Source organism: Manacus vitellinus, unplaced genomic scaffold (genome assembly GCF_001715985.3).
Source record: "Manacus vitellinus isolate BGI_N305 unplaced genomic scaffold, ASM171598v3 scaffold_18_pilon, whole genome shotgun sequence".
Taxonomy (NCBI): domain Eukaryota; kingdom Metazoa; phylum Chordata; class Aves; order Passeriformes; family Pipridae; genus Manacus; species Manacus vitellinus.
In genome coordinates this window covers 790693-804058 of record NW_021939324.1, presented here as the reverse complement: position 1 = coordinate 804058, position 13366 = coordinate 790693, and the positions used below count along the sequence as shown (strand labels likewise).

Genomic DNA, 13366 nt, shown 5'->3' with positions numbered 1-13366 from the left:
GCAACCTCAATGATTCTATGATATGTGAAAATCTGTGGTTTGTGTATGTGTATATATGTACACAAAAGAGACATCAGTTTTAGAAACATTATAAAATTAATTACAAGCCAAAAATAGTATAGTATTAACTATAACTGGTTTATTACTGCTAACTATATATATTAAATATAGTATGGTTCACCAGTTATTTATGCTGATAAACTTGCCTTTTTTTTTCTTTGTCACATCATGCTCCAACATTTATATGGTTCATAAATTTACACATTCAAGCAGTAACTTCCATGGGATCCTGGTTTCTAGCCCTCCCTGTTATTTTGGTAGCTACTGCCTAAATAACACTGAAGTCAAAGTTGAATTGGCGAGAGGGTTGAGTTTAAAAGAAGTATGTTTGTAAGAAAAATGTCATTTTAAAGATCCTGTATTTCATGAACTGCTGGCTGAATATTCCTTTCAAATTCTAGATTTTCACACATCTTTAGGTTTTACATATGATTGTTCCCTCTAATCAGTTGATATGGCTTTCTAGTGGATACATTGGCAACATCATGTGATCTCAGGGCAGGCTGCAAACTAAATTTTCTTTTCTTCCTTTATTTAGGTATCTTCCAGCCTCACGTACGACACTTACTTGTTCTGGCTACACCAGTGGACATTGTGATTTTAGGGCTTCATTGTTCTAATATACAACCAGGTAATTCTCTCTTCTCCATTCTTTCCAGTTGTGTATTAACAAATACACGTGGCAACTTTATTAGTAGTCATTCAAAAAATAAAACCAAACCCCAAACATGTGCTAAGTCCCTTGCTAGTTTTTAAATCTTTAAATTGTGTTACAAACAGGGGAAGTAATTTTTATAGTGTGTGCACTTGCTGGATTATGAACTCCATGAGAAGCGTTGAGTTTTGTTACTCACCTAGTTAACATAAAAAGAGCTTTTGAAATAGGTAATCCTGTTAATTAAACAGCATTTTGAGAAGGGGGAGAAGAAATGAATCTTGAAACTAGTGAATACAGTTTATTAACTTTGTTGGCTTTTCCTACCACAAATTTTCTGCCAATTTTTCCTACCACAAAAATTGAGAACCTGGTTTTTTATGCCATATATATTAATAGAGAGAAAAAATTGTTTGGAAAAAGTAACATTTTGCTTTTTTAATACTGTGTTGGTGTGAAAGAGATAATATGTAAAAACCTGTGTTTTGGACTTGTTGCAATTTAGAGGAGGTGACAATGTATAGAAATGAAAAACATTGCATTTCCTTACTTGGGAACTTAGACAGAATGTTTATTTTCTTAAAAAACAGGATTTGTTCCTCTGCAGTTCACTTTGGACAAAAGCTATTCCAGAATATGTTTACTAATTTTGAAATATGGTGTGATTTTTCCTGCTTTCTGAAATGTTTCTTGTCACAGACCTGTAATATTTATTAGAACAGCTTAAAATCTAAAGAAGTTTTATTTGTTTGCTTATCTGAGGTACTGGATCACTCAATGACAGCATGTCTGGAGGAATGCAGCTGCTACCAGATCCTCTGTATTCACTCCCTACTGACAATACCTACATCCTGGCAATTACCTCCAGTGATAACGGGCGCATCTTTTTGGCTGGAAAAGATGGCTGCTTATATGAAGTAGCATACCAGGTATGGTGTTTGGTACCTGACTGTGGGTTTTACACACAGGCGTTTTTCATTGTTTCATTGTTTTGGGATATAAGCAATAGGAATTCTAGAAGGTATCAAGTTTGCAATCTTTTTGCTTCTATGATTGTGTTGCATGGCTTGGTTGCACAACAGCTCTGATATCTTAATGTAGATGCGTTTTGTTTGAAGAAGCAGTAGTTACATAGGGAGTAACAGTGCAATCTTAGTCAAGTTAAAATCAAATTGTGACATATGCACAATTTTTTATGCAAAATTTTCCTTTTAATGGTCACTTTTTTTCTTTCAATTGAATAATACATACTTGTGAAATTAAATCAAAGTAGTTAGATTTTTACTTGTTTTCATACTTATCCTGTAAACAGCTTTTTTAATATTGCTACTAGTTTGGAATTGTTTTGCTTTTTTCTTTCAATGCTGTGTTTGTTTTAAATTGTAGGCTGAAGCAGGCTGGTTTAGTCAGCGCTGTAGAAAAATAAACCATTCAAAGAGTGTGCTGTCTTTCCTTGTTCCTTCATTGCTACAGTTCACATTCTCAGAGGATGGTAAGTACTGATTTTAAAGGCTTAGCCAATAATTTGATGTAACCTTTTAAACTGATACTACCAAGAAGTCAGACTGAATAGTTTGCTTACTCATAGAATTGAATGATTGCCAATGAAATTTGCAGTGATTATTATGAAAGAATTTTGTAATTGTATACAGATTTTTGTGTGTCTAATTCAGGATCTAGATAGCAAAGCCTGAAAAATTTGGCATTTCAGACTACAGTTAGTGATCTGTATCACAAAACTAATATGTGCTTAGTGGGATCAGCGTGGGGATCAGTGTGAACACCAAGAATCTATAAGTAAATAATCTTACCCTGTTTTACTGCTTAGTGAAAAATTAGACAATTTTTTTTTTTTTTTAGTTTACTAACAGTTGTGTGAAGTTGATTGCTGTTTTAAATCACTTCCAGTAGGAGTCCTGAGACTGCAGTTTTTGTTAACTTACAATTAATTATATTTTAGGTATTCTAAACTTGTTTTCACCAGATCAAGTGTTAATTTTCTGGTTCTCCCTTTTCCCCATCCTCCCCAGATCCTGTGGTTCAAATTGCCATTGACAACTCTCGAAATATCTTGTACACCCGCTCTGAAAAAGGAGTCCTGCAAGTATGTGACTTCTTATGACTGTGGCTGTGTTGCTAATGTGTATAATAACGTGTATATAACTTTTTAAGTTTTCCTCAATACCTGGGAATTGTCTGTAGGTATGTCAGGACATTATTTCTGTTGATCTTTTTCTAACAAAGTGTGTGCTAAAGTCTTAAAGTACTTTTAAGGAAAGAGTAGCCTCAATTATATGGAAACATGAGTATAAAATAAAAATGCAGTGTGAGTTTCTGCTTGGTAAGTGAGGCTGTATTTATTCATTCATTCCTAAATCAGTAAACTGTATTATTGAATTGCAGGTTTACGATTTGGGGCAAGATGGTCAAGGAATGACCAGGGTTACTTCTCTTTCACAAAATGCTATAGTTTCTGCTGCAGGGAGCATTGCCAGGTATGTTCATGACAATTGTAATCTAAGAGGCTTCCTGTAAGGCCAGTAGTTTCATACTACCGTTTTGAAGAATGTTGTTTGCCTATTTCCTTGGATTGAAAGTGTATGGGATTTTTTTGTTTTGTTTTTCAGAACAATAGATCGTTCTGTATTTAAGCCTATTATTCAAATAGCAGTAATTGAAAATTCTGAATCCATAGACTGTCAACTACTAGCAATCACCCATGCAGGTAAAAAAGCAGTGCTAATTCCCCTCTGTTTAAACTAATAAACAGTATCTGCACAGTTTAGCAAATTTGTGACCTATTTCTATCTTTTTTTCAGGTGTCCGACTGTATTTTAGTACTTCACAATTTAAGCATCCAACAGCTCGTCCTTCCATGTTAACTTTGGTTCATGTCCGTTTGCCACCTGGATTTTCAGCTTCCTCTAATGTAGAGAAGCCCTCAAAGGTTCACAGAGCTCTTTATAGCAAAGGTAAGTGGTGGAACATGGCTTAAATGAAATTAATTTTGGGGGGGTGACAGTCACTGTTGCACTGGTTTTGTATTGGGGAGCTTGAAGCGGTGGGAATAACTGAAAGCTCTAAGTGTGGCCCTTACAAAGTACCGAACAGCTGCCAGATGGTTCCAGCTTTATGCCATTTCTGATGGTAGGCTCAATTTTTAAAAGTGCTGCAGAAATGCAGGGGGCAAATATCTCTATATTGCTGACCCTTTAGGTCATATGTACTGATTTTTTGCTTTGAAGTCATTTCTGGATGTTTTCTCATCCATCTGCATAAACTCTCTTTTTTGAGGCACGTTCTACCCATTTTAGGCTCACTTTTATTTGCATTTTAGATAGGAGGTGGTGTTAAAAGTGACCTTCTGAAGAACCTTATGACATACAAACTCAGGAGATATTATTTGCTGCTCAAATTGTATGATAACTACTTACAGATTGATTTTTGCTAGTTTAAGAATGAATTAATGAGTTTTGAATTTTATGGATGATTATTACTTCTAATACTGTTCTAATAGACTAATACTGTCTTCTAACAGACTTACTGTTGCTCTTCTTGCTAGGGGTCCTGCTGATGGCAGCTTCAGAAAATGAGGATAATGACATCCTGTGGTGTGTCAATCATGATTCTTTTCCTTTTCAAAAGCCAATGATGGAAACACAGGTATAAATCTAACTTCTATAGGTTTTTGATGAAATCTAGGTTGTTTTTTTTTTCTTTTCTAATAACAGATGCTTGAATAATACTGCCTGCAAGAAGTGGGTAATTCACAGAAAACTTCCGTGAATTAGAAAGCTACTAATCAATAATGCTTCAAAGAAAAAAGGTAGTTGACCGTTCTGTGAATGAGTCTCTCAGTAGACATCCTAGTTCGGACATACTTTTCTAGCTTAATGCAAGCTATGTATCAAAAAAAATTACCTTAACTTCTAAGACTTGACTTAGAAGTTGTATATATTTGAAAATACTGCTGTCTATAGCATGCTACATATTCTGCACAAGCACAGGAAAGCATGTTCCGCAGCCCTTAGAGGTTTTTGTTGATGAGGATAAAGTTTGGTAAAGATTGTTTAAAATGTAGGTGCTAGAAGCTTCAGGATTCTTTACTTAAACTGATATGCCATATCTTCATTAAATTTCACATATGATTAATCTCTTAATTATTTTATAGGAGTTTTTCCTCTGATTTTCTTTTTCTTAATTGTTACATAAGTGGGTTTGTGAGAGGGGCTTGGAGAGGCTAATTTGCCTTGTGTTTTGGTTCAGGGAGAACGTTTCATGTATTCCATCTCTGAAAGAAGTTTCAAGTCTTCTACTGAAGTAGAGGAGTGACATGTCAAAAATAGCGTTTATTGAAAGAGTAGTGGAGTTGGAGTGAATGGGAGGACTGTATAAGCTAAAAGTTTCAAAGTCAGGTTTTGGCTTTTCTTCTGTTTTAATTAATAACTTACAAAGGAGTTTTATAGTTACTCCAGACCCCTTCCCTGCAAAAACCTAGGTATATGTATCCCAAGTGCTGACATCTCTTTTTTCCCAAGGCGTCTGACAGTGACAGATGGATAGGTTTTCTGAACAAAATTGCAACCTGTTCTTGAGCAACAGTTCTTCCTTGTTAGCATACATAGTTTTCTGCAATGGCTTCACCAGTGTATGTCTCTTCTTGAGTTATATTTAAAATACTGCTGCCAGCTGTGAAAGTCTTGTAAACCTTTGTGATTCAGTTACAGGTTATTTTGATTCTTTAAGAAATAATTTAAAATCATGATATTTGTGGTACTTAGTTCTGATATGGTTAGCAGATGGTTGGTATTTATATAGTAGCAACCTTACTTTGCAAGTTGTTTTACATTTAAATGTATAACACTATCCCTGCCTCCCAAAAGAAGCAGTATATTATTCCCTTTCTCCTAAAACCAGCAGTGTATATACAGCTGTAAATTTGGTCGTAGCTTTCTGTTAGACAATACAATAACTTGCATATTTTCCCTGAGTGTCAAGAGCAGAATCTATTCTGTGTAATTTAAATGATAAATTGCCACGGCCCGAGGGAAAAAGGGGTAGGGATGCGGCACCACACAAAAGGGTTCAGACGCAGCTGAAAGTCTGGGTGCAATGCCAGTTTATTAAAGGCAAACAGGGACTTATATAGGGTAAGGGTGAGGGGAGGATTCATAACTGGGGTGGAGCATGGGATTGACAACCAATGGTGAGGCAGGACTGGGAGACGGGAAAGGTGGGTGTAAATTATGGGTATCCAAGGGAAGGGACCAATGGGGGCTCACTCTACACTGCGACAACTCTCAGCTAATCAGTGACAGAGGAGCGGGAAAGCAGGGGAGAACAGGGGAGTAAACAACTTTTGGTGGGAAAATCTGAGGGACAAAGGGGAATAACATCGGGGTACATTAAACTTAATATAAAACCAATGATGAACTGGGGAATAACAGTCAGTCCAATAAGATATCAGTCCATTCAAGCTCCATAAATGTCTCTCCATGCTTGAAATCTCTCCCATTCTGATTTTTCGTCCTCCTCAATAAATAGTAAAATATTACCACAGATGTGCAAAATCCATGTCTGTTACCAAATTTTGGATATTATCTATCTATTGTTCAGATGACCACCCGTGTTGATGGACATTCTTGGGCTCTTTCCGCTATTGATGACTTTAAAGTTCAGAAGATTGTAACACCACTAAATAAAGATATTATTCCAATAACTGACTCACCTGTTGTTGTGCAGCAACACATGCTGCCACCTAAGAAGTTTGTTCTGCTTTCAGCTCAGGTGAGTATTATGTTGCTTGATGTAGGTAATCAGAAGAATAAGTATAAAGTTGTTTTAAGGATTGTGTTATGAACACGAAAATGAATAAGGAAGAAGATTGCTACAACCATCTCTACCTGTTTTAAATTTACTCAAAGTTTTTAGGCCAGCTTCTCTTGTACAGCATATTAAAAGTTGTTGGTCTCCAGAAAACCCATGTAGATACAAATCATTTGGGAAGTTCTTTTAACCGTAGTTATGCTTTGGTTATATGACATTGAAACAGTTGCTGGCTGCCTAGGAAATATAGTTCAAGTAAATATTGTTGGCAATTGAAATTTGAATAAATAATTTCTTATTTGTCATACAAAAAGTCCCAAAAAGGTTAGAGTGGGTTTTAAAAAACAAAACCCACAAAAGTAAAGAAGCTAACTTCTGTACTTTTCTATTCTGGTTACATTTAGCAATATTTTAGACACAATAGGCCATTTAAAAAAGAAAATGTTTAAATATTAGTGTCTTGCAACTTCTAGACCAACAAGTTGCATTTGTTTAATAGCAGCTGTTTTGTGAAGGGCATTAACTGAATCCTTTCCAGCAGTTAGGAACTGTTATTGGATGCAGGTAAGGTGATTGAATGTGAAATCTTATCATACCCTGAAGCCTTCAGGCTTTTTTTTTTCCAGGAAGTTCTAAGGGTTTACAAGATACATAAAGCCTTTCTTTTCTGCATATACATGTTTATATTCGTGTTGAGCTAAAATGAGCAAAATAAGAACACTGTGGAGAGTTTATAGCCATTGCAGTATTTTGCCTGCCTTTCCTAGACTCACTAGTCAAACTGGAGTTCAGGCACCAGTTATGTTTTGATCCAGTGGAGAAAAACTCAGAAAGCTAAATATAACATCACTGGGAGGCATGTTGGAATGGGCAGAGTAAAGACAGCTTTTTTCTAACTTACTTTGCCTTATTTTTAGGGAAGCTTTATGTTTCATAAACTCAGACCTGTCGACCAGCTGCGGCATCTGCTTGTTAGTAATATAGGTGGAGATGGAGAAGAGATTGAAAGATTTTTCAAGTTGCATCAGGTAAGAAGAGCTTTTGACATGTTATGGAGGATTTGTTATATTTATCTAATTCACTTTCTGTAGCATCTTTTTGTTGTTGCTGTAAACTTTTAGTCAACACTTCATTTACCAAGTACAGTAGTAGCTTTTCCTTTTCTATTGTCTACATAAAACTAAATTGCGTAATGAGAAATAACTTCTCATTTTATGGTATCTAAAAATTAAAGTTTCCCTGAAATTCTTATATGTCTTGCATGCAGAAGTATAATGCAATTCTTAGTTTAGAAGAGAAGGTCATCTAAGGGGTAGAAGATTTTCTAAAAAAAGTTGAATTCCTACCACTACAAGTTTTTACATTTTACGTTTTAAGGCCAGTAGAAATGTGTATAATTGGTTTGGGTGTTTTTGTTTAAGGCAAACAACAACAAGTTTAGTTACTGAGCGAGTGTAACTTCTATACATTTCTTATCAACTTGATATAAGACACCACACTAACAGTATAGTATGCTCTAGGAGGATCAGGCCTGTGCCACTTGCCTTATTTTGGCCTGTTCTAATGCTGCATATGATAGAGAAGTATCTGCCTGGGCTACTCGAGCATTCTTCAGGTAAGTTTCAGTTCTGTATATTGTTCTGAATATTATGCTCAGGATCACTACAGCCACTTGTACAGGATTTTTAACCTGCTACTTGAGTGAGCCTAGTTTTACAAGGAGTGTAGATTGTTAAATCTAGTAGAATATCCCTTTGCACTAATTTAGGGCTCATCAACAAAGGAAGCTTTCTGTAATGGTGATTTCTTGTTAGTTCCCCTCTTGGATGTTTGTATTCTATGTGCAGAGGAGACTATTGAAAAGGTTGTTTAGTCTGCTTGAAATGCACTTTACATATATTTTACAGTACCTCAATTGATAGAAGTGTAGAGTGTAGTAATATCTTTAATGAGACCAACTCAGGCAGCTGGAAAAAGACAGGACAAGGTTCTTTAATTTTGTGGGGGTAGGGGTTTGGTCGGGGTTTTTTGTATGGTTTGGTGTTTTATTCTTAACATATTGTAGTTTTTGCTGTTCACCATTGCACTAAGGAAATTTGGTGCTGTTCAGGGCCTGGTGGGTTTTGGTCATACCTGTTGATTTTTTTTTTTGGTGGTGCATGTGTTTTTGTGGGGTGGGCAGATGGTTTCTGTTTGTTCTTTGAGTGGGGGCAATTCAGTTACTATTTTTCAGGGTTTGGATTTTTGGGGGGATTTTTTGTTGGTTTGGTTCAGGTTTTTTTTTCAGTACAATTTAGGTGACGAAGTATGGGCTTCCATTCTGGAGGATGAATTTGTAATCCATGTATCTTAAGTACTGATTATCCTTGATATCATGCAGATGGATGTATTTTCATCTGCTAAATCTCTCTCATCTTTTAGTTTAAAACCGTTTCTTCTTGTCTTGCCACTATTTATCCTTGTGAAAAAATGCTCTGTGTTGTGGGTCTCTTGGGTGTCCTCACAAGGTGTGTAGCCAGGAGTAAAAAAAAAAAAAAAAAGTTTGGGGTGTTTGGTTTGGGGTGTTTTTTGTTGTTGATTCTTTTTGAGTGCGAGGATGATATATTGTGGATGGTAGAAGGGCAAGCATGGGTCTTCTCAGCTATGCCCTTCTTTCTGCTTTCCAGTAGCAACAAACCTTGAACAGATACTAAAGCATAAGCCTGATATTGAGAACTGGTAAATTTCTCTTTAAGGCTATGCTGCAAGTTTTATTCCCAATTTTAAAAGTACCCCAAAATTGCTGTTAAAGGCGTGAGAATTGAATGGGCTGTGTATGACATGTTAGGAATTTTTGGTTTTGCATGTAAACTTTAGGTATGGTGGAGAAGCACAAATGAGATTTCCATCAGCTCTGCCTCCTCCAAGTAATGTTGGACCTATTCTGGGTTCTCCAGTTCCTGCCGGTACGTGGACAGATTTTTCTTCTTTACATATGTGTTTTGTCTTCTCACAAGTACCTGTGTTCTTTTTGTTTGAAATAGACTTTGTTTTTTCACTCACTGGTTAGTTAACGACAGGAGTTTTTTCTGTTTCTCTTGAGAGATTTTCGGGCTTAGCGAGGGGGGTCATGTTATCTCAAACTGTCTCCACATTGCATACAGTCTGTTGGGATACTGTGCAGAAGGTATACGTTTGTTGTTGCCAGAATCATTTCAGCAGCCAGAGAACAACTTATCAATAGTGTAGTTCAAACTTTACAAACTGTAGTTGGTTGCTGTGTATCATCCTGCAGTGTCATTGTCATACCTCTTCAGATACTGTTTATGAGAAAGGAGAAATTTTGATCAAGAAGTAAGATAGTTGTTTGGAGTGATTTCTCCCTGTAAATGCTTGTGCTGGTTTAAAGGTAAACCAGCAGGGGAAATGAACTTAACAGAGAGCTTATAAGTCAGAATAACAATTTAATAAAATAATACAATAAGTACGATTATACAGACAAACAATTGGTTTTAACCCACAAAACCCAAATATATAACCCAGCACCCTGGGGCATGAACAGAGTGGTGTTCTTTGGGCCCCCTGAGTCTAAAGGAAGAGGAGAGGGGAAAACCTGTTGGTGAGAGTGCTGTTGCAGTCTTCCTCTGGATCGCACAAGTGGTTAAAAAGATCCCAAGACTCCAAGATTATATATCCTCCAGTTCAGGCAGGAATGCTCAGTACCTCCCGGGGGGGGAGGGGATGTTCCTCAATGGGCGTGAGGACAAGAGCAACTCCTGTCTCGCAGGCCTCTTAACACCTAGTTTATAGCCTGAGGAGTCAGGCTCTGTGTGCAGATAGTGTAAATGGTTCATTGATAACAGTTTCTGGGAAATGGCATGGAAGGCTATAGAATACACAGTTTTGGATTACACCCATCCGATGATGAACTGGTCTCAGCTGTCCTAACTAGGATAATGCTCTAGCTTCAACATTTGGTTTCTGCTTCAGTCTTCAGTCCCTCTGACAAATGAGTAAAGTGCCTATTGTTTCTCCTCAGAACTTTATGCTTATTGGAGTGGAGGCCTTTTTGTATTCTCAAATTCAGTTAAATTTCTATAGTTGCTTCGGAAAGTGTCCCTTAATGTGTGTTTACTCCAGATTTTGAGGGGTTTAAAAAAAAAAAAACCAACATAATGATGAATTTGAAACTCTGAATTACTGAATTGAATTAATTATTATTTTTTATCAAGAACTTACTAATGTAGAAGATCCTCTACCCTTATCTGACGTGTGGCATCGGTTTTACACAACAGACTTGGGAAATAAACTTGTTTGCCTGAAACACAAAGAAGTTCCATATCAGTACCATTTTTTACATATATCCAAATTCCTAAGTATTGAACAAAGATATGCTGAACTGGGATGAAGTTTTGGAAAAACAGTTGACCGTGTTTTTCAGAATTCTTAACTGCTATTTAAACACTAAGAAGAGTGGCTGTTTTTAATGGATCAGTGACATCACTTTCCAAACTTTATGGTGTAGAACGGTAGCAGTGTGGGCAGGAGCTGAGGCAAGGCATAAAAATGCAAAATTAAATCTGAGTTGGAGAGAACAGCAGCTATAGGGAGAACAGGTGCTAGGAGGAAACTGAGAATGAAAGTAAGGTGTGGGGGAAATGACAGGAATCTCTGTAATCAATGAAGGGATTCATTTTACAAGTAAATGTACTTTTCCCAAGTCTAAATGTTTGGATATTTTTTATCATATTCTGTCATATATGCCTCTTTCAAACATAGTATCAAAGTACATGTTTCCATTTTGCTTCAGTAACAGGTCCAGGTGGAAGATGGCACCATTCTTCTGCTACTACTTTCTCGGTTTGCTCAAAGGGTAGAGAATTGTCATGTGAAATTAAGATTCTGATATTGTGGATGTCCCATGTGGTGGGTCAGACAGTGCTGACAGAAATTCATTAAAACACCTCATAATTTTGCATGTGACACTACGTTGCAATAACAGTAGCATTCAAAGACCAGGCACCTTTAACTTGGTTCCATCTTTTTCATGCTGTTGAAAGTCTAATCATGCATTTGCTTGCTGCTTTTCTGCAAATTTGTGCTTTGCTTAGCACATATAATGTGCTCTGAGAATGCATTGGCACCATTTTATTTTCTGTGATATTGTGTGTTTCCAAGTTGAGAGAACTGCAGTGAATTAGGCAAGAATTCTTTTATAAAAGCCAAACTTTCAGAGTGCCAGTTTTCTGACCTTTTCTGTGATAGATCACCTTACTTGCTGCTGGTACAAGGACATTTTTGTTCACATATGTTTTAGTTTGATGATGGCACATTCCTCATATTGTGGGGACTTAAGTTAGGTATTCAGACTTCAGTTGCAGGAGGGTTGGTTTTCACAGCTGGATTTGAGGCTCAACCTTAGTGTAGCAAGTTAACAGTGTTGCTGTAGTGTTTGTCTGTCTGCCCTATGCAAAAATGAAGGATAATAATATCAATGTCTTTCAACTGAGTGCTCAGAAGGTAAAATTGATATTATTTCAAAAGATCTAAATGACTGAAGGTACGTGCTTTAAGAATATATGCCCATATCAGGAATGGGAGCAGTCAGAAGGTGAGGAAAAACAAAAAGTACATAAACAGTATTACATTCAGTGCACAGAACAGCAGGCATGCAATAAATAACACATAAATACTGGTAAAAAAAGCCAAATAGCTGCTCTTGAAGGAACTGTATCTATTTGGGATTCACTTGTGAAGTGTTGGGTTGATAAGAAATTAGTGCAATTTGATACTTAACTATAAATAAAACTTTGCTGCTTTTGCACAGGTATTTTATGGGTTAGATTTTGGTTTATTTTTTGGATTGTTTTTACGAAACTCATCTTTATTTCTTTTCCCTTTTTAGGTTCCCCTTTGACTGTTGATAGTCCATATCCTAATCCTAGCTTTTTGACATCTGGACAAGGTAACATATTTTCCTTATCTGGAGAAACAGATTTGTTTGGTTTTGGGATTTTTGGGGTTTTTATTGACATTCAAATGAGTAATATTTACCTATTTTTACCCAAGGTTTCCAACCTCCTACTGTGTCAACTCCCGTATTTCCTGCTGGGAATTCCATGTCTCACCCTGGTGCATCTGTTAGCGGAATGATGGGCCCCGAGATAGTATTTTCTGGAAGACACAACGGCATCTGCATATACTTTGCTCGTATTATAGGGTGAGGATCCTGTCACTCAATTGGTTTCATAGTTTTTCTTTCCAGTAATGCTTATTGGATGTTAAATTCTATTTTAATATCATTTAAATTTGAAATCAGTAAGGTGCATTTTTATATTGCGTTATGAAATACCTGTTGATATAATACATTATCTTTGCAGCCCCTTTAATAATAATACATTCAGTGAATGCCTAGGGCAGGAAGATTGCCTAGACATTGATCCTGCAATCAAATGCATTAGCACAAGTCTGAAAACTGCGCTTCTTGTTTTTCAAACCTATGAGCTGTATGTTTTAAACTCCTATTAAAGGGTGAAACAGAAATGCAGAAGGACTTACAGGATCAAAATCCTGGCTTTAAGTAATTTCTGTTAAGAATCTCTGAAAAGAACGCTCAAGTCAGAGCAATGAAGCAGGACTAAAGAGGATTCTGCTACCTGGGTGTTGAGTCCTAAACACCTCAAGCAAGAACAGAGTTCTGCATGCTGATTAGGAAAGAAATTTTTTTTACAAGACTTGTTTATTTGCACTATATTTCTGGGGAGTAATATTGGCCTGTAGTTAAAATATTTGAAAGTGTCAAATTTTAAAATTTGGGATTTTGTTAATTATTTATATCTGTACTAT

At 36.4% G+C, this 13366-nt stretch overlaps 1 protein-coding gene across 2 annotated transcripts in view; it reads left to right on the top strand.

Moving 5' to 3' along the window:
• NUP155 (nucleoporin 155) overlaps positions 1 to 13366 on the top strand; it is a 30457-nt gene that overhangs the window by 3146 nt on the left and 13945 nt on the right. The window contains exons 5-19 of one of the 2 annotated variants that reach the window (XM_018070446.2): positions 599 to 691; positions 1478 to 1644; positions 2102 to 2207; positions 2746 to 2819; positions 3119 to 3210; positions 3343 to 3440; positions 3535 to 3687; positions 4278 to 4378; positions 6332 to 6502; positions 7459 to 7569; positions 8062 to 8156; positions 9398 to 9486; positions 11331 to 11393; positions 12426 to 12485; positions 12590 to 12740. In XM_018070446.2, coding sequence (XP_017925935.1) covers positions 599 to 691; positions 1478 to 1644; positions 2102 to 2207; positions 2746 to 2819; positions 3119 to 3210; positions 3343 to 3440; positions 3535 to 3687; positions 4278 to 4378; positions 6332 to 6502; positions 7459 to 7569; positions 8062 to 8156; positions 9398 to 9486; positions 11331 to 11393; positions 12426 to 12485; positions 12590 to 12740 — 1624 coding nt within the window. The remainder of the gene's footprint in view (positions 1 to 598; positions 692 to 1477; positions 1645 to 2101; positions 2208 to 2745; positions 2820 to 3118; positions 3211 to 3342; positions 3441 to 3534; positions 3688 to 4277; positions 4379 to 6331; positions 6503 to 7458; positions 7570 to 8061; positions 8157 to 9397; positions 9487 to 11330; positions 11394 to 12425; positions 12486 to 12589; positions 12741 to 13366) is intronic. The other variant, XM_018070447.2, reaches the window with a different exon arrangement.